Raw genomic sequence first — 19,921 nt, 5'->3', positions numbered from 1 at the left:
GGGCCACTCCACCTTAGCTGCTGTCTTGAAGGATCTTCCTTCTGGCTCCACACATGCTCCCTGGGTGACCTCCCTCTGTCACTTGGCTTCCACCACAGGACCCCTACCAATCACTCCACATCTCTTCTCCAGTCTAGGGCTCCCACAATTGCCCCTCACCAGTGGTGTGCAGACTCACTGTTGGACCTGTGCCTTGGAATGTTTCAAGAAGCCTCCAATGCATCCTGCCCAAACAATGAATTTGTTGTCCTGCCCCAACTTGGCCCTTTATGCCTTCCTAGTCAGGGGCACCATTATCCACATGGATACTCTGGAGACAAATCTGAGTGTTGCCTTCAATCCTCGGTGGCCCCCATTCCCTGAAACCAATCAACCTCCAATTCCCATTGCTTTTCTCTGCTGGATACCTCGCCGGGCCACCCTCCTCTTCAACCCTAACTGACAAAGCCCAAGCTCAGGCCTCATTTTTCTCAGGTTTCCCTCTTCTGCTGCGGCCTCTCCACCCATGCTGCTCAGAGGCACCAGCCAAGACTCTGTAAACATTACCTCACAATGTCATTTTATCTCATGGCTCAATGGTCACCTACAGGACAAATCTCATATTCCTTGGGTTGCCCTGCAGGACTCTCCAGCCTTCTGTGTGGCTCTTTGGGTTTTTCATCTCAAATCTGCTCCAGAACGCCAAGCCATTTGCAATTCCCTACACATACTTGGTGAGTTTTAGCCTGTTTCTTTTCTTATGCAGCCACCACATTGCTGGAATGCCTTTCCCTCCCACAGGCCCTCGCCTATGGCCCATTTTTATTAATTCCTTAACACACAGGTCAGCCTTGGTCTCCTCCAGGGAACCTTCTGGAACTGCCTTTCCTCTTCATTATGGCTTCCATCCTACCTTATGTGTCATGGAAAGGGCACTTCTACCCTAGTGCCAGTATTGGGTTTCTGTGTCTCGCCCATAGACAATAGGTAGGCTATGTGTGTGATACCCTTTGGGGTTCCCAACATCGGCCAACACAAGGTATGACACAGATTAGGTGCTCAGTAAGCCCCAGTGGGGTGGATGATCTGATGATGTGCTGGGCTTTCAAAGAGGAGCACACTCAAGTAGGAAGTGGGAGATAAACTGAGTGTTCCTTGCAGTGTGTCAGGATGGGTCAGGGCTCATGGTGCATGGGAGTTCCTGGTTGTACTAGTCAATGCGTAATTCCATGCCTTCAATCCATCTGTATTTCAACTGCAGGCAGCTGTGGTGCTGGTAAAGAATGAACCAGCAGAGGAATACCTCCATGAACTAAACACACCCACATGACAGAACACCAGGTTAAAGCCCCTGTTGCCACCTGCTGGCAAGGTACGCTCAGCTCCTATCTTGGCAGGAGAATAACTTTTACTCCCCCTACACAACACACTGAGCTATACCTCTGTGCTTCTGCAATGCTGTTCCTTCTCACTGCATGCCGTCTCCTTCATCTTCTTGACCGACTTGCAGATACATCCAATTCATTTTTCCCATGCTTACTTAAATTCCAGCTCCCTTAGGATGACGGTCTTGAAGCCCTCCTCCACTGAACCCATGACACACTTACACATACACCTAGAACATTTGATGGCTGTCAAGGCTCTGTGTATCTGGGTGCTTCAGGATGGGGTGATGGCAGAGGGAGATGAGTGGCTGTGTCCGGCTCACCTGTGAGTTGTCAGAGTCAATGAGTATAGGACTGGCCTAGTCCACATATTCATTCAACATATGAATGAATGAATGTTGCACGAGAAGAGGTTTAACGATAGGACACTTTTAGTCCAGGGCAGATAAATGACTGTTGGTGGACTGAAGTCATCAAGGAGGAGGTGTTTCGGCAGTGTTTCAGGAACACGAGGATGCTGAGCAGCGGAGCAGGGAGGAAGAAGTCATTCTCAGGGCAGCGGCCACCATGAGCAAATGCTCACACAGATGAGAGGCAGGCTCGGGTGTTTTGGAGAAAGGTGTGGTGTGGTGTGGTGTGGGGCAACTGGAGGGTGGTTTGTGTGCTGGGGTTGAGGGTTCTGTGGTGGGAGAGGCAGAGTGGGACCAGATGTCTCAGGCTGCCCCACCATTTTTGTGCTCACGCTGGGGCCCTGGGATCAGTGCTCTGTGCTTTCTCATCTGAAAGAGCGTGGGACCTCTGCTCTTTCTTCATGAATGTGGAGGCTCACAATTGAAGGCCTCCCTGTTTAGGCAGATGGCTTCACTGAAGCAATAAGGATTGTTAAAAGGCGACAGAGAGCAAGGAAGCCCAAGAGAACACAGAAGAGTATAGGAGCTGCAGAATGCATGAGAGCCCATGAACACGGATGCCCAATTAGTGGCCAAGGGTTTACTTTGCAGAAGGACTGTTTTTGAGTAGGCTATGACTTGATTCAGTCAGGGATGGGTCCTTTGGGCACTAGATTCACTGGAGACAGTTCCAGGTCTACAATCCTTTGGGGGATTCGATGTGCCTCTCCAGGTTGAAGCCATGTGTCTTTTCACGTCAGCCTATCCTTGTTTGCTAGCTCTCGCTTATCCCTAGGGAAACTGGAGTGAACAGCTGGAGAGGCCCGAGCATTGCTCAGGCCTGTCTGACTCCAGAGCCCATCCTCTCTCCCCTTTCCCAGGCCCCCTCACCTGCACGTCTCTAATGATGTCCTCCATGACCACATCCTACTAGACCAGGAAGTCAGCCATGATGCTGACTTGCAATGTCGGGTAGTAGGTGGTATGGTGTGGGACTGCCGAGGGGTGGTTTGTGTGCTGGGGTTGAGAGTCCTGTGGCAGGAGATGCAGGATGGGACCAGATGTCTCAGGCTGCCCCGCGATCTCTCCCCTCTCAATCCTGGTGGATGGGGGCAAATCAGCCTCACCTGTATGAGTGGGGACAATTGAGATAGGGTGGTACAGAGGGCTCACCAGACAGAAGAGCCAGGGAAAAGGCAGCACAAGGGGTGCTATCTGGGGAGGGTGAGAAGTCTAACGCCTCCCCAAATCTCTGGTGTCTCCTGCCTACGACACCCTTCCACCTGCCCCAGGCTCCTCTCCCAGTCCCACAGCCAGCTCCTCTCTGCCTCCTCCATCGAGCCCAGCTGGACAGACCCAGCCTGGCCCTCAGCTCCCAGGCCCTGGCAGTGTGACCCTCACTGGCAACCTCACCCTACCTCATTGCTCATGCAACCTGAGGCCCAGTCTTTGGAGGCGTGGCATGTCCGGAGGTACACCAGCAGCCCACATCTCCTCCCAGAGAGGCATTGCATTGAGTGTGTGTCCAGGAGACAGACAGACACACAGACAAGGTCTAGGTCTCCTCCCATCCCCCCACTGCTGTGGGAAACAGCAGCCTAGCAAGGTTGTCCTCTGGATCTGATTTAATATTTCTTCCCTCTCTTCCTTCTGACTTCGGGCATCACGTGTGTGAACAAGCCTTTTAGAGTCTCATGAAATAATAGATGAATCTCTAGTCCCGGATGTTTGCTGAGCTGGCCACAAGAGCAAGTCCTCTGGAATCCAAGACAAATGTCCATTTAGAAATGTCTCTGTGCCTCCTTTTTTTTTTTTTCCAGAAAATGGAAACTTGGGAATTCTGCCCCCCCTCCTTCCTGCTACAGCTGTCAGGAAGCTCAGGGGCACACTGAGCCCCATACTCTCTGAGGCGCCTGCTCACATACATTCCCTTGGCTTCCTTCCTCTCAGAGCTCTTTGTTCTGTTTTCTCCCCCACAGGATTGGTTCTACCCTCTGTTTTAACCTTTAAGGAGAATGGGGGAGGGACCTGCCATTTATAGCTTAGGGCTGAAGAGTGCAGGCTGCAGGAACTCAAATGGCCTGTGGGCCTAGCTCCCCGCTGCTGCTGTGTGTCCCTGGACAAGCGACTCATTCTCTCTAGGCCTCTGGCTCCTCATCTACAGCGCAGGCATGACCACAGCTCCTACTTCATAGGCAGTGCTGTTGGAAAATAAACGAGGCCATTCATGTAAAGCGTTTGGAGCCATACCTGCATCTCAGTGAGTGCCACCTAGTCCTAACGGGTACAATGATCATGCAATCTTCTCTTCACCACATAATTGGGAGGGAGGAATTCTCTCAAAGTCTCACAATGGTCCTGAGCTGTAGATGGCATCTCGTCCATTTTACAGATGGGAAAAGTGAAGTCGAGCAATGGAGTGACTGGCTTTGATGGTTCCACATCAAGGGAGTGTCAACACTGGGATTTGGATCCAGTCTGTGTGTCTGTCTGTGTCTGCTACATCCACTGTTCACCAGTGCTTCTCTAGTTCAGCAGGGTCGAATCAGGCAGGACCTCCTATGCTAAGCAGCTTTGGAGGGGCGGCCACACGAACCAGGGATTTCTCTGTATCTGTCCTCTCGTCTCAGATGAGGTGAGCAGGCCAGCTCCGTGGTTCTCCAACCTGTCTTGACATCAAGGTTGCCTGAGACTGGTTAAAGACACAGCTTCCTGGGCCCCATCCCCATGCCAGATCCTGAAGGTTGGGCACCAGAAGTCTGCATTTCTGGCAGCCCATGTCATGATTCTGATGTAGCCAGTCTGGCCTTCCAAAACCTCTGGGTGAAATTTGAAGCAAGTCTGTGAGGCAAGAAGCTTCTCTTCCCTCCAGGGTGTGAGACGGTGTCCTCCAAAGAGCCTGCACTTGCTGTGCGCTCACTGTCCTGCCATTCTCAGTGGGGATCCAGGGAAAAGCATGATTTGGCCAGTGTGGCTTCTACAACTTCAGCAGAATAAACAGGGAAAGTTTCACACAAAAATTCCTGATTCACACTTGTTTTCTCATTCATTCATGCATTTACTGGCATTACTTTCACCCACTCTTTCCTTCACTCACATTTATTCATTCCTTTTTACACTCACATTCACTCTCTGTGTCAGGCAGATTGCTGTCCCAAAACGCATGGCAAACTCCATGGGCAAACTGATGGTAAACTCATGAGGACATAATTTACAGAGGTGGGTGGCATTAGAGGACCCACAAGGGATGGGCAGAGACTGAGGAACTGTATCTGCCAAAAGCCATTACCACCTCAAGCCCTGAAGGGTCAAGCTGCAATGGCAGTTAAAAGAAAGTGGCAAGAGTCACAGCCAAGGAAGAGGAGCTGCCCATGGGAGCTGATGGCACGAGTTAGGGGAGCCTCATGACAGCTAAAGCACAACCCAGCAGATAGGGAGGCATAGGGATAAATACCCGAAAGATCTTGCTCTGACCTCTGCCCATTGGGTGCCATTGTCTCTCACTTGCAGGACAAGGAGCCCAGATGATGCAATCAGCAAGGGTCAGTCTCCTGAAGCACAGAGCGGGACAGGCATATATGGGGAGTGGATTTAGAGGAGCAAGCGGGGAGTAACAAAGAAAGCCCCCCACCATTAGCCCCGAGCTGCCCTTGCTCCTGCTTGGGTCTGGCCCAACCACCTGTCCCACTTCAAGATCTTCGATGTGGGCACATGCTACGTGGTAACCAAGGGCAGGATCACATCCCGAGCCACACAGTCTACTACCTCATGAACATCCCATCACGCCCCACTCCATCTACCTATACCAGCATGGTGAGAGCAAACTCAACCTCAGAGGCCACATTGGAGGAGACTCTTGCCTCTCAGCTTGCAGCCAGCAGGTAGGGAGGGCCACACACACAGATGGGTTGGCTGGGCTGTCCCAGGTGGGCTGGGGGTGTAGGGGTGGCCACTGCCTGGGTCTTGAGGTGGGGGACCCAGGGATGGGATAGAAGCAGATTCTGTCACTCTTGCTCTTCCACCCATCAGCCACTCAGTCTTGCCCCAGCCACCAAATGACTCCCAATGCCACCTGCTCTGCAGGTCTAAGAGCTTGGCCGCGGCACCCAAGCCCTGCCCAAAGCCAGCTGCTTTATGACAGTGACCCCCTTGACTCTGCCTGACTGGTCCCCTCATCTTTCTCACGACTCTGTGCCTTTGCTGGTGCACCTCCCCTACCTACACGGCCCTCCTCTGTCCCCTCTGTCAGCGGGTGACCATCACTGGTCACACAGACAGCTGCCCTGAGACACCCACCCTTGAATCACTCTTCTCCCCTCCTCACCCCAACACAGGTGTCACACTGACTGTGTGCTTCTTGCCCTCCCCACTCCCTTCCAAGGCCCAGCACTGCCTCCATGGTGTGGTCCAGGAAGCCCTCCTCATCCTCTCCTCCCTCCCAGGCAGGTTGCCATGCCCTGGGCTCTAGTTCTTCCACTTTTGGCCCATGTGTGGCTTTCCTGGCCCGAGTCTCTTTTTCCCAGCCCAGGACAGTGACCTGTGTGTTCTGGGTGCTGGCTGAATAAAGGAATCCATTTCCACAGCATTTACCCCTGCACCTGGGCTTCTTAGCATAGGTATTGTTCCTGCTGGCAAGACTGGTTGAGGGTGGGAAAATGAGTGCAGGAAAGACAGTTGTTGTCACAGTTGTCATTTATTGGACACCTATGCACAGTCATGGTGCCATCTGCTTCCGCATGTGTGGCTCATTTCATCTTCCCCACAGGTCTGTGGGGTGGGCATTCCTGCCACCGGTTTATGGATGAGGAAGCAGAGAGCAGCCCCAGGGCAGGTGGCCAGGATGAGACAGAGCCAGGACTGACAGCCAGGCCTACCCGCCTGCCCTCTGCTCCCCCACTGGAGAGGTGGGGGTGCCCCAAGCAAGGTGCTGCCCCATGGCTGCCTCCTTGTGGCTCCCTTTCTGTTATCTCTAGACTGACAGCTGCCATCTAGGTAGACTCTGACCTGTGACTCCCCCATGGCCCACTCCTCAGAGCAGAGTCAGAGGCCGCTAGAGGCATGACCCTGGTCCATGGCAGCCCCTGCAGCCAGGGCCATCTTAGTTGGAGCCATCCCAGACTTGCCCACACAGCTCGGAGCCCAGCTGGACACGTGGCCGTCTCCACAGGGCATACCTCCCTGCACACAAGCGTGTGTGTGCATGTACACAGGCAGTGCCACCTTCACATTCATCACAGAGCACCAGGCCCAGTTTACAAAGCACCTCCCCGTCGAGGTAGCTCTCACTTGTGCAGCACCCACTGTGTACCAGGCCTCAGACTGGGTGCTCCCCACCCACTATCTGAAGTGTGGCCCCCAGAGAGCAGGCCGGGTGAGCCAATGCTCTTTGGATATGAGGCCAGAGAGGGGCAGGGCCATGTCTGAGGGCACAAGGGACCATGTAAGGGAGCTGGGGGAGTTTACCCTACGGCTCCTACCTCCCAGTCAAGGCTCCTTCCACCAGAGCACGCTGACTGCTGACTCATGTCCATAATGAAATGTATGTATGAAACGCCTATATCCGCATATAGAAATGTGTGCCTGGACCTATGCACCTGTGCAGATGTTCCTAACACATGCCATCAGCGGTTAACAACACACCTAACCACAGAGGAGTGAATCACCAGTTCCTCTGGCCTCCCACAGCCCTTTATGGTTCCCCTCGGTGCTGCCAGTGTTTCCCTCACTGGACTGGCCGTGTCTTGAGAACAGGAACACCCCAGCACCCAGCACAGGGTGCTCACTACGTGGAACCCTGCAGTCACTATACATGACAGTTGAAGAAACAAATGAATGTCTGAATGCGTTGAGTATCTGACAGACCGGGATGCTGTGTGGAGCCTGTGACAAGCCCCATCCAGAGAATCAAAGCACAAGCTTCTAGCATTTTGGAGCAAAAGCCATGCTCTCTTCATCAAATAACCGCTCACTTTTTGAGAAGTGGCACTTGGCACCTGATGATTAATACAACAAGGTCGAACTACTGGCTCATGGTAGAGTGTGAGCACTTAACCACGGGACCCCAAGTGACCATGCAACCTGAGCTGCCCACCCTGGGCCTGTGCCATCTTATCCACCAAATCATAAAGTCGGGCAGGCAATGACAATGCTTGTCACCAAAGGGCAGTGGTCACAGGAGATCAGACCGGAGCAGGCCCTGCAGGCACAAGTGAGTTACGGGAGGCTCACCCTCCCCATAACACCTTCTCCTGCCGCATGGCTTGCCCTCCCTCCGCTCACACCGAGGGCCTTGTGTGGAGTTCCCAACAGGCAGCTTCCCAAAGAAGGAAAAAAGCCCAGGAGCATGGTTTGCGAATTGACACACATGGTAAGCAGGAACTAGCTGGAGGCTGAGCTGTGGTGCAACAGCCCCACTCAGATGCGACCCTGACAGGAAGTAAAAAAAAGGAAATCCTCTTCGGAGTCAAAACTCAACAGCTGTGCATGTGGTTGATCTCTGTCCAGAAAGCAACCTGGCCAGGGGCACTGATCAATACAGATTGCTTCTGCCAGATAGTCAGAGACTGGGAAGGAACAAGATTGGAGAATTGATAGCAATAATGACCATATAATAAAATACTTTATTATGTGTATTATAATACACATAATGAGTATTATAAAATACTCATTATGTGCAAGGCACAGTTCTAATTGCTTTGCCTGCATATATATGAGGAGCAAGTGGACAGATCTCTCAGGATGGGTTGTGTGGGGATATTTGTGTCCCATGTGAGTGCTCACCAAAAGGAGCATGATTACGCAGCCCGTGGAAATCTGTCAGCCTCTTCTCCAGACACCCAGTGCTTGTTCAATGAGCCAATGAACAAAATTATCATAGTAGAAGGGATGGATGTTATGCACCAGTTCAACATCGATTTACCTTCACATTTAACTTTTTACTTAAATATTTTATTCATTATTAACCCTGTATTGAATAAAAAGAGTAAGGTTTATTTTTTATGTATAAAGCACAAATATACATAGTTATTAAATAGATATCTACAGTATATCTGTGTAAATAAAACTACATGGGGAAGGACAATTAGGATAAAAATGTCTAAAAAGGCTTCTTAGAGGGTGATAATAAAAAAAAATAGGTGGAGAAGATGCTGAGGGGGCTCTGTCCACCACTAGCCAAGGGGAAGATACATGATACAATCTAGAATAATTTGGAATTTACTTAATAATATATTGAAGAAAAAACTGAAAATTGTGGGAGTTTATTCGTCACAGTAATGGCCTCCAGGCTGATGAAGATGGCAAAAACATGAACAACGGTCTGTCCTCATTTCCCCCGCCACTCCCTCTCCCTGCTCCAAACACTCCCCTACTTGCCTGGGACCAGACCTGCTCTCTCCTTCCCTGCCCCACCTGCCTTCAGTCCTGACACTTGAGGAACAGGGAGTGAGGAGTGAAGAAGAGCCAACCCCTTCTCCTGTCAAATTCTAGGCTTTGTGGGAAGGGAAGAAGAGGTGGGTGCTCTGCAAGCCCGGTGTCCTGTGGAGGGAAGGCAAGAGGAAAGAACAGAGTTCTTCCTGACTATGATTCACACTTACTCTATCAAACACTTGGAACTCATTAGCATCACAGTCCATGAGTTCCTCACCACCCCATCATCCCCCATCCCTTCCATTTTCAGATGGACATCACCAGAGAATCTGAGAGGGCCCTAGACACAGTACCCACTGAGAGTCCTTCCTAGGAGGCCAAAGCTGCCTGTGACTTTGTCTACCTGTCCCGGGTAGTACCCAGGCCCTGAGGAGACCATATCCTAGTCTTCAATGGAAGAGCCTCTATTTCTAGTGAAGATTACTTCAGCAGGTCTCAATTCACAGCCACAGGCAAGGAGCTGTCTTGCTGCAGATGGGGCTGTTTCTCTTTTTAAAATTCTGTTCCCTAAGCAATAGATTGCTTATAGATTCTACAGGAGGGGAGAGGTGGCCATTACAGGGGCCTCATTGTCCACAAGATTGTCCCAGTGATTAGGAGTCCAGTAATGTGGGGATTGGAGATGGTGAGGGCTTCGTGGGGAGAAAGGTGGTCCAGGGCAGTACCCCTCAAAAACAGGGAGGTGGATCTGTAATAGCCTGAGGGCCCTGTCCCTTAGTGAGCAGCGTAGCTGAGAGGACACCACCTTCAACAACATGTGGGCACTTTGGCACCTGGCTCATAATGCTCCCCTCTCTCCCACCTCCTGCCACCATCTGGGTGATTTCACTGTCCACATGGATAACCCAACCAATACCCTAGCCTCCCAGACCACTGACTTCGCATCTGCAGGAAGCATCTCTACCCTTCGACTACCCATCCCTTGAACCTCACCATCACCCAGAGCTCTCTGTGCTGTGACTTCCTAAATACAATCATCCCATTGTCTGACTAGTCCCCCAGATCACACTTCTTATTCTCTCAATACCCCTTTCCAGATACCTGGAATGCTGCCAGACATATAGCAGGCACTCCTAATGAGGACTTCACTGAGACTCCTGCACTGTCAGATGCACATCACTCACAGAGATATCCACAGACTCCTGTACTGTCCCCCAATCTATCACACACTCTCCTCATCTCTCCTCCCCAAGCCTGCCTGGATCCCATGGTCCATTTCTTCCCCCACTCTGTGTACAACTACTACATGTCAGAGGTGAAGGAACAGACTCATACAGTCACTGCCCTGGTCCGGTGTTCTTATTCCAGATCCCAACAGCAGAACCCAAACCTTGGAATAAACCAACACTCATCTTCATGGTTCCCATACCAAGATTACTGAGCACCTTGCTATGTTTCCCCAAAAATCATGGGCTCCATCCTCTATCGGGGCCTCCCTACTGCTCAACATCCTCTCACAGTCCCCCTCCCTGAGTCCTATCTGAGTAGTCCCTTCTCCCAGGCCTTCCCACAACCCAACTCCTCTCACCTCCTCCAGGACTGGGCTGCAGAAGTCACCCTTCAACTTCTTCCTCTCCATCGGCTCCTCCCTACTCAAGTCTCTCTCCTTCCCCAAGAAAATGTTCCCTTGTTCCTGTATCTCCATTTAGCTCTGTACCTCTCTCTCTCCTCATTCAAATTTCTCAAAAAGAGATTCTATATTTGATGTCCAGTCTCCTCTACCTATGCTTTCTGCTCCAGACTTGCCGACCTCAAGCCTCTCCTTCAAAGTGTGTCCTCTGTAACTACAATCTCTTTAACTCCACCCCACTAAAATCCCACCACCCTGAAGGCTAGACGTGAGGCCCAATCTATCCCAGAAAGGTGTGTTAATCTCACTCCTGGGAATCCAACAATATCACCTCAAACTAAACACAGACTGAGGTGGAAACTTTCCCAACTCATTCATTTTTAAATGTGATACCAAAATGTGACGGCCCACCAAAAAAAGCGATAAACTCAGAAATGGCAAATAGATTTAATGCAGAGTGTCAACTTCAATTGATTGATAGTGGCTGCCTAGAGTGCTGTGTTGAGTAGGTTTCTGAGGATGCACCCTGGCTTGAAGAGAAAGACTGGCAGGATTAACAATATCTGAAAACACAAGTAAGAGAAAATAAAAGGGTCAATTGACATCCAGCAAACACGAACGAATAAAATGCCAAAAGCAGTGTCTTGGCACACTCTCCACATCATTCTCCAGCTTGGGCCTTCCTAGAATCATCCAGCTCCTCATCCCAGCCCCATAAGCCCCAGATGTCCCCACTGAAACCAAGGCAGATACCTGAAATCTCACTTGTAGGAGAAACCACAGGCACCAGAGCTGCCACTGGTGCTGGCACCAGCTCCACCAAGGCCAGCGAAGAGCCCAAATGTGAGAGTGGCGGTCAGGCTGGCACCAGCACTGAAGCCACCACTGGTGCTGGCGCTGGCACTGGCACTGTTATTGGTACTGGTACTGGCACCGGTGCTGGCACTGCCACTCTCTTGGGCTTTGGCTTTAGCTTCTGCTCCCGCCTGGATCCGGGCTTTGGCCCAGGGTCCAATATCAGCTTCATCCCAGTTGCAGGGCCCGGCAGCATTCTCCGAGCCAAGCCCAATGCCCATTCGAGCTCTAATCTCGGCCCTCGCCTTGGCTTCAGCTGCAGCCTCAGCTGCAGCCTTCAAATCCGCTTCCATCGCCTCTCGGTACTGAGCTGCCCATTCCTTGGGATCCTTCTTTTGTACCTGAAACAAAAATAACCATCAGAAGGACCACAGAGGGATTAAGCCATAGTAATAATACAGTATTACTATGTAAATAACCATCAGAAGGAGCATAAGAGGATTAAGCATCTACTCTTTATGCTAGGCGCTATGCTACATGCTTAGTGTAAAAAGGTAAGAGTAATAATACAGTATTACCAGTAATTATGCACCTAATATTCCATCCCTGCTCTGACATTTACTAGCTCCATGACTTTGGACATGTCACCTACCAACCTCTCTGGGCCTCAGTTTTCTCATCTGTAACAGGGCAATGACATATCAGGTTTTAAGGCTTAAATGATTCAGATAAAGTACCTGTTACAGTGTTTTGACAATTAACAGAAGCACCAAAACATTCAGATTTGAACTTCAGACTGCTCTGCACACAGCCTGCCCCAGCCAGGGGCACCCCATGCTCTTGACTTGCCGAGCCCAGGCAGCTCTCCAATTACCTTGCAGGCAAACTTGAGGACTTTCATCTTGCTGGTCTCATAGTAAGAGCGCAGGCCCCAGAAGAACTCATATTCAGGGGGATTGCTATTGGGGACTCTGGCATAGTCCAGGTACCTTGGAAAGAGAGGTTCAAAGCCTTTATTTCTAAGACCATTCATGGCCTACCCATGCATAGACTGGACAGGCTCCAGATGGCAACATTATCCACTAATTACTGCAGTCTTTCTTCCAATATTGAGCCCTGTCCCACTGGTCTTGACCAGAAGCCACACAAAGGTGTGGGGGGACATTTGTTCATAGGGAAGCCACAAGTTTGAGGCCCTCATCACAATGACCCCAGACTCCTGTTGGGTGTGTTGTAAACAGAGGAGCCATTCTTTGGGCCCCCTGCTCTGAGCACACCCCACTGCAAGTGTCTTGACCTCAGACTGGCCAAGCCCGGAAAGGCCCACCACAGAAAATGGCCGGAAAGACTACAGAGGAAGAATCGCCAATAGCAGCATGCTTCACAAATGTTGAATTCCTGACCCTTTGTGTGTGTGTGTATGTTTCTGTGTGCACATGCGTGTGGCTGTGTGAGTGCTCACATGTCCTCTAAGGACCAAGGATAGGTGAGCCTTGGCCAGAAATTCAAGAGGACTGGACTCCAGGCCCATACCAGTTGTGGGCCATGCTCAGATCTCCTCTCTCGGAGCCCCAGGTCTCTCAACTGTAAAACGGGGAAGGGATGATAGCTGCAGGGTAATTATGAAAATGAAATGAGATGTACAAGTCAACTCCCCAGCATGGTACCTGGTTGCCTGAAGCTACCATTCTATGTCATTTCTTTATGGAAATTAATTTCTATGAAGCTCTAGTTAGCAGAGTAAAAAGAACTAAGGCTTTGGAGCTAAGTTCTAAACACAACTCTTCTACTTGCTACCTGTGTACCCCTGACCAAATGACTTCGTCTCTCTAAGCCTCAGTTTCTGCATACATACAGTGATGGTAATGATAATCCCTCCCTTGCAGAACTGGTCTCAAGACAAATGTTGAGGTACATGTAACAGATCAGGAAACATGTGCTGCTTCTGTTTCCCATCACCACCCAAGGAATAATCCACCACCTGCATACACGCAAATATGCAAATACATACACACATAGACACATGCATGCAGGCACCATGGCTTTATCACTCAGTTCTGAAATAGGCCAAATGCATGGAACACATGAACACCAGACAGATACTTACTTCTGCTTCACAAACTCATCAGTGATGAGTTTCTTCACGTCCCCAAAGAGTGAATGATGTATCCTGAGAGAAGAAAAAGAAAAATAAATAAACAAATACATTCACTCAAGGTTGTGACACTTCCCAGATGTGGGCAGAGGCATTTCCAAGATAGAAAAGAGGTTTCCAGCACAAGAGGGAAGCTCCATAGAAGCCCAAGAGACACTGATAGAGGGAGCAGAGAGTTCAGGCCCATCATCCACCCAGGTCAGAACCCTGGGCCCTCTACCCAGTCCAGCACCCCACCCGCTCCACCAGACCACCAGACTGATGCAATCCTAGGACCATCCTCTCTTGCCAAAGGACAACACGGACAGCAAGCGCTGAGAGAGCCCAATCATACCCAGGGCGCAGCCCCAACTTGCGCAGCACCTCCCAGATGACAGCTGCGAGGGGAGGCAAGAGGAGACAGGGACAGAAATTGAACACATGGAATCCAGACCATGGCCACCCATTCAGCTGCATGCCCAGCCACTCACCCTCACTGGACCGATTTCCATTCATGAAGATGATGCTAAGAAGCACCATGAGCAGACCCAGCTTGGGTGAGTCCTTAGTCCTAGAGAAATAACAGGACAGAGAGGTTTATGTCCAGCAGCCACCACAGACACACCAGCCAGCTCACTAGGCTAGCCTCTCCCAGATGCCTCAGATACAGAATTCTGCCCAGTCTCTGCTGCCAGCTCTATGCCACCCTGGGCAAGGCACTTAGACTTGCAAGCCTCAGTTTACTATTCAGTAAAATAGAAAAATCATATTCTCCCTTCCCTGGGTTTCCAAGAAGACGGAAGAATGGCTGTCAACCTGGTACAACACAAGCACTCAGTCCATGTGAATCCCTTCTTTCTCTCCCAGAACCTTCAGCCCCACTGACACTCCTGCGCTTCATGCATCCTGATCCACCCACACCAGGAAGCCCTCCTTGAGAACCACTCTGCCAAGGCCAGGCCAGGCACCCAGTAGGAAGAGGCAAGCAATGACAGGCCTGCTTTCCTGGGAAGCTTCTACAGAAACAGCAAAGCTGACAGCAGGAATGTCCCACCTCAGGCTCCTACACCCTTCAGTCAATCATAATCAGGCATCACTACTGTGAGCAGGGCTCCATCTATGCATGGGAACTGGGACGGGGCTTTTGAGTCCCTGCCTTTCCTGACTCTCTAAGAGGATGGGGGAAGTAGGACAAAGAAGGGGTAGCAGCACATGGCCAATGCAGAAGCCCCCCACACCTCAGCCCTTTCCCAGCTTACGTTCCCAGTATGCCCGCATCAGTGGGCTCCAAGGTGCTGAGAAGAATGTACAAGTGGTCATTCTTATCAATTTCCTTCAATTGAATCCCAAATACCTGTGGATGGGAAGAACAGCTTGTGAGATGACAAAATTCAGCTTCTGGGGCATGCTGCAGCTCCCTATGTACCTAGGAGTTTTGCATGTGTGAGAAATCAGTGAGGTAATGCACACAAAGTACATAGCTAAGTGCCTGGCACCCAGTAAACATGCAGCAAATGTACTATTGTCATCATCGTCTTTGCGATGAGTGGGAATCTAGGGAGACAGAGAATGGGGAATGAAAGGGAGAGGTGAAATCTGAAATACATGGCATGAGCTGTGGACAGAAGCCAGGACTAAGTTGGGTGTCTTGGGTCCTAACTGTACTTTTACCATTGACTTGCTGTGTGACCCATCGCTCATCTACACCCCTCCCTAGGCCATTGTCTGCCCCTCAGCATAGTGATGGAGCTAGATTAGCAGGTCTCTCTGGTTCCCCTGAGAAGGAACTTGCACATTTTTGTTCAATTCAAGGCTTCCCCACTGTGCCCATCCCCCAGGGCTGCCCCTTCACCTTCTCCAAGGAATAGCCTGCTCGTTCAATGATTTCAGGGTACACATCAGTGTATTCTTTGATGATGTCCTTCAGCATGTCTGCAAGGGGAAAGTGGTGTAAGCACCTGACTGAAGAGATGCCAGGTGGCCCTGATGCCCAAGCTATAGACTCTTTGCCAACCACACCAAGGGTGGCATAACCAGGTTCTGCGCTTATCAACAGAGATGCTAGCACCGCCAAATTAGAACTTTGGGAGGACAGAGATATAAGCATAAGAGCAGCAGATATCCCCAGCACAATGATGCAAGGGCAATGGAGGGCAGAGCTTAGGGTAGAGGGAGGATTGGTAGGACTTTACCTGAGCGCTTGATGGGAATCTTCGTCTGGTCTTTAGCCAAAAGGTACTTCACCAAATCATTTGCCTGGCAGAGTAGAAAAAGATGGAAAGACCAAAACAAGTTTGCTGAAAACTTGAGACGATGGCAAAGAAAAGGGCAGCCAAGGCAGTAGAAAAGGCAGAGTAAAAAGGACAGAGTTCTTACCCTCCCTTGCAAAAGGGCCACATCCCGAGGTGGTGGTGCTTCAGGCTCTTGGGATGACTGGAGCTTGGCAGCTCTACGGCGAGCCTTGCCCCTACGGGCTTTAGGTGATCTCAGGGAGAGCAAGGCTCTCCGGGCCCAAGCAGCCAACCGAGTCCTTGATGCCCTGCGGGCCCAAAAAGCTATGGGACCCCTTGAAGCCCTGCGGGCCATTGAGGCCATTAGGGCCTTTGAGACCCTTCGGCCACCTGTGGTTCCAGAAGCCTGACTCTGATCACTGCTGCCATCCTCTTCCCCATCCAGATGCTTCACCTGCATCAACAGAAGCTCAACATCACCAGATGAAACAGGTGGTCCTTTTCCTCTCCCTATCTCTTCCAGGAAGCACCCGCCAATCCCGTCCCTGTAGTAACAGCCTGACTTAATAGATGTTGGCTATGCTGAACCCTGGGTTTGTTTCTCACTGACTTCCAAGCAAGTGTTTCATCTGCCTAGCAAGCCAGGAGCAAACCAAGGGTGGGTGGAGGCTGAGTCTTCTTCTCTTTCTGTGCCCACTACTGGCTCTGCTTGAACCATCCCTAGAAAAACTGCTTCACCTCTCTGGAACTCAGCTTCCTTCTCTATAAAATTGGGGCTATGAGAATTACTTTCAGGATTTAATGAGATAACCTGCATAAATGTGCTTAGCTCAAGGCCTAACACAGGGCAGCTACTATGTAAATATAAACTGCATTATATTCAGATTGCAGCTATGTGTATTCCTGTCTCATCTCCCCATCAGTCTGCAAGCTCTCTGAAGACAAGAATTACATCACATTACTTTCAGTGCCCCCCACAGCCCTGATGAGCACAGGGATCTTTCTAAATGTTTGTAGAACAAATGAACCAACTGAGAGGAGAGGAGTAGAAAACGAAGGGTGGTGACTGCAGAGGTCTTACCTTTCGGGCTTTCTTGGCTTTGACCTTGGGCCGAGTATCCTGATTCTCCTGAGACTGGGCAGCTGCACTCTCAGGCTCAGGTTCATCTGCTGGGGCCTGAGAGGCAGCAGCCTCAGTCTCCTGGGCCTTAGTATTGACCTTCGTATCAGCCACACAGCTGACCTTTTTGGTCTCGGTGGCAGGCATTGTCACAGCCTGCGGGTCAGCATTCTGTTTCTTGGTGTCAGCTGCTAGACTCTTGTTTTCAGCTGCCAGAACCTGGGTATCAGTCAGCTGAGTAGTAGATGAGGCCTGGGTGGCAGGTGCCTCCTGAGCCTCTGGGGTCTTTGAGACCTCTGTGGCCTTTGGGACCCCAGAGGTTTTTGAGACCTTCACATCCTCTGAGACCTCCGGTGCCTTTGAGGCCTTCGGTGTCTCTGGGACCTCCACATTCTGGGTCACTGTCAATAGAGTCTGCATCATCGAGCTACTGTCCTTTTCTGAAGCTTCAGCCTGCAAGAGGAAGCAGGGAAGTTCACAGACCTTCTCCCCACCCCCAACTAAGCAAATGGTTCCAAAATTCCAAGGCCACACTTCTCTGACCTGTACTCGTACCTGCGGTGTGCTCTGACCACCTCAGCCGAACAAGGCCTCCCTTTCCTCTGAGCAAGAACTGAAGGCAGAAGAGGGGCCCGCCCACCTTCTCTCCCTCCCTCCACTGGGCAGGGGGACACCCAGGCAGGAAAGTAGGTGGAGAAGGACAAGGATGGGAGGGGAAGAGCCAAGGGACTTAGGGCAGCAACAAGGGCTGGAGAGGAAAAGCAGCTGGGGAAAGGACAGAAAGAGGCCTTACCTGGAAGCTAGTTAGACCCGCACCACTCTCGCTTGTGTCAGACATGTCTCAATTTGGCCTGGCAAGAGCTGAGCCTGAAGAGGAGAAGGCCTGGGTCAAGTTGAAGCCCACTGAACGTCCTCTCCCCTGTTGTGCCTGGAGGCTGATCCTTACCTTCCGTAGGTCCCCAATTCCAACCCCCTCCACCACCCACAACGACTCCGTTCTCAGATACAGGAATCCAAAGCTTCTAAGTCTCAATTGTCTGCAGCCGCACCCTCCCCTTCTCCAGGAAGATGTGCCAGCGCGGCAGCTCTGAGGACCCCGCCCCTTTTCCCAGTGCACCCCCCACCCAGCCGCAGGTCGATAGAGCGCATGCGCGTCGGCTGCAGGGCCGTTCTCAGCCCCGCCCGCTTTCCCAGCACGAGCCCTTTCTTTGATGTCCACCGTGCACATGCGCATTCAGCAGCTGGCTCGTCTCAGCGCTGGCCCTTCTCAACACGCCCCTTTCAGCGATACATAGTGCGCATGCGCAATGATCGTGGTCTCAGTCTGGCACTCTGCCCCGACACACGCCCCTCTCCAGGTCCGCAGTACCATTCGGTCCCGCCCCCTGCCCAAGAAGCCTTCCTCCAAAATTGTCGCAGTGTCTGGTGGGCCCGGCCCCTCCCCTACTCACGCCCTACCGAGTCCAGTGTCTCTTGGCCCCGCCCTTCTTCCTAACACGCCCCCCTCCAAACAGGCGCATCTTGGTTCCGCCCCTTCCCTATTACACCCCCTCCTCAAATAAATATTGAGCTAGTGATTCCATCTTGGGCCCGGTCAAACCGGGTCCAGTCCCCTCCCTTCCCAGCCGGATGGATCCGGTACGATCCGATCCTCATGACAGGTTTTCTCCAGATCCCAGAGGGTGCGGCCGACCCCTAGCGGGGCTCTCATCCAAAAGCCCGCCCGGCTGCTCACCTCGTCCTCCTACAATTCCCGAGAGCGTCCACTCACTCCAAGCCCCTCCGAAACTCAGAGACTGCCCTCCCTTCTCTAGGCCGGAAGTGGTCCCGCCCCTTTCCGCCTCCCTAGGGGGCCTCCGTCCCAGCCTGTCTGCCCCTCCCCCGCTCCCTGCTCCTCATTCCTTATGCCCCCCTCCGTATTCCCTTAGCCTGGCTCCTTACTCCCTATTCCCACCTCACATTTTCTATTTACTCCAGAATTCCCTCTTCCCATTCCTTACATCCTCCTCCGTGTTACGATTGCACACCCTGCCCCTCAGTATTCCTTAACCCCTCTCTGCATCCCCATTCTCTTCTCTGGATCACTCCCCCTTAGTGTTCCCCTCCCTCCTTGTATTCCTCGTCCCCCTCCCAACATTCCTGGTTCCCCGTTTTTCTCCCCTCCTCCTCCGCTCGTCTCTGCTCCCAGTCTATACAGCCTACCACTTTCTCAGTCGTCCTCATTGCCTACACACCACTCCAGGTCACCTCTGCTTCAGCTGCAGTGGTGCAGTAAGAATTGCTCATCTGCCTGGCTATGGGTTCGAGGGGTCTGGAACCACTCTATGACCTCCATAAAACCCCAATCTCAACGCACCTCACCTTGTCCTCCAGCGAGTTCGGGATGCGTCTGCCTTCTCTAAGTCCCTCTCGAAGTCTCAGCCTCCTGGACTAGAGCTGCAGACAGCCCAACCCAGCCCAGCCCCTTTCCGCAGCCCCCTGCCACCCCCCCTCGCCTTCCTCGGGGGTGGGGCAATGGGGCCCTGCTCAGGGCTGTCTGACGCCAAAGCCCATGTTTATGCCACTGTACCAGGCTCAGTCTGAAACTCTTCCAACCCAAACCGCCTCCGAAAGAAAGTCATTCATTGAATTTATTTTTATATCTTCATTTTTTCTTATTACAAAGGTAATATGTTGTTGTTTTGTTGTTGTTGTTGTAAAAATTAAAACAATGCAGTAATATATAACATACCAATGAAAGGCCACTCTTATCTCCCAGAAATAACCACTATTAACATTTTGCTATCCAGATTTTTTTTCTATTCGTATACTAATTATTCAGGTTCTCTCTCCGACAAATGGTACACTATACATACCTTCTGTTCTGCGACCTGTTTTTTTCCAGTTATAT

General features: G+C 51.3%; 1 protein-coding gene and 1 non-coding gene across 14 annotated transcripts; both read right to left on the bottom strand.

Annotated features, from left to right (window-relative positions):
* Positions 1-11,182: 11,182 nt before the first annotated feature.
* MAGED2 (MAGE family member D2) lies at positions 11,183-19,450 on the bottom strand. 13 transcript variants are annotated; one of them, XM_015127468.3, is made up of 13 exons: positions 19,388-19,450; positions 17,825-17,898; positions 16,993-17,484; positions 16,057-16,365; positions 15,873-15,936; positions 15,533-15,612; positions 14,940-15,034; positions 14,172-14,251; positions 14,036-14,078; positions 13,654-13,716; positions 12,421-12,535; positions 11,505-11,947; positions 11,183-11,314 (listed from the first exon to the last, which is right to left on the bottom strand). In XM_015127468.3, exons 2-12 carry the CDS (start codon positions 17,867-17,869, stop codon positions 11,513-11,515), a joined length of 1,821 nt encoding a protein of 606 aa, XP_014982954.1. In that variant the 5' UTR covers positions 17,870-17,898; positions 19,388-19,450; the 3' UTR covers positions 11,183-11,314; positions 11,505-11,512.
* On the bottom strand, positions 12,699-12,826 carry LOC114675247 (small nucleolar RNA SNORA11). The gene has a single exon (XR_003726334.2). It is a non-coding gene; the product is annotated as a small nucleolar RNA SNORA11 (small nucleolar RNA).
* Positions 19,451-19,921: the final 471 nt, after the last annotated feature.

This window comes from Macaca mulatta, chromosome X (assembly GCF_049350105.2).
Source record: "Macaca mulatta isolate MMU2019108-1 chromosome X, T2T-MMU8v2.0, whole genome shotgun sequence".
NCBI lineage: Eukaryota > Metazoa > Chordata > Mammalia > Primates > Cercopithecidae > Macaca > Macaca mulatta.
This window is presented reverse-complemented; position numbering and strand designations above follow the sequence as displayed.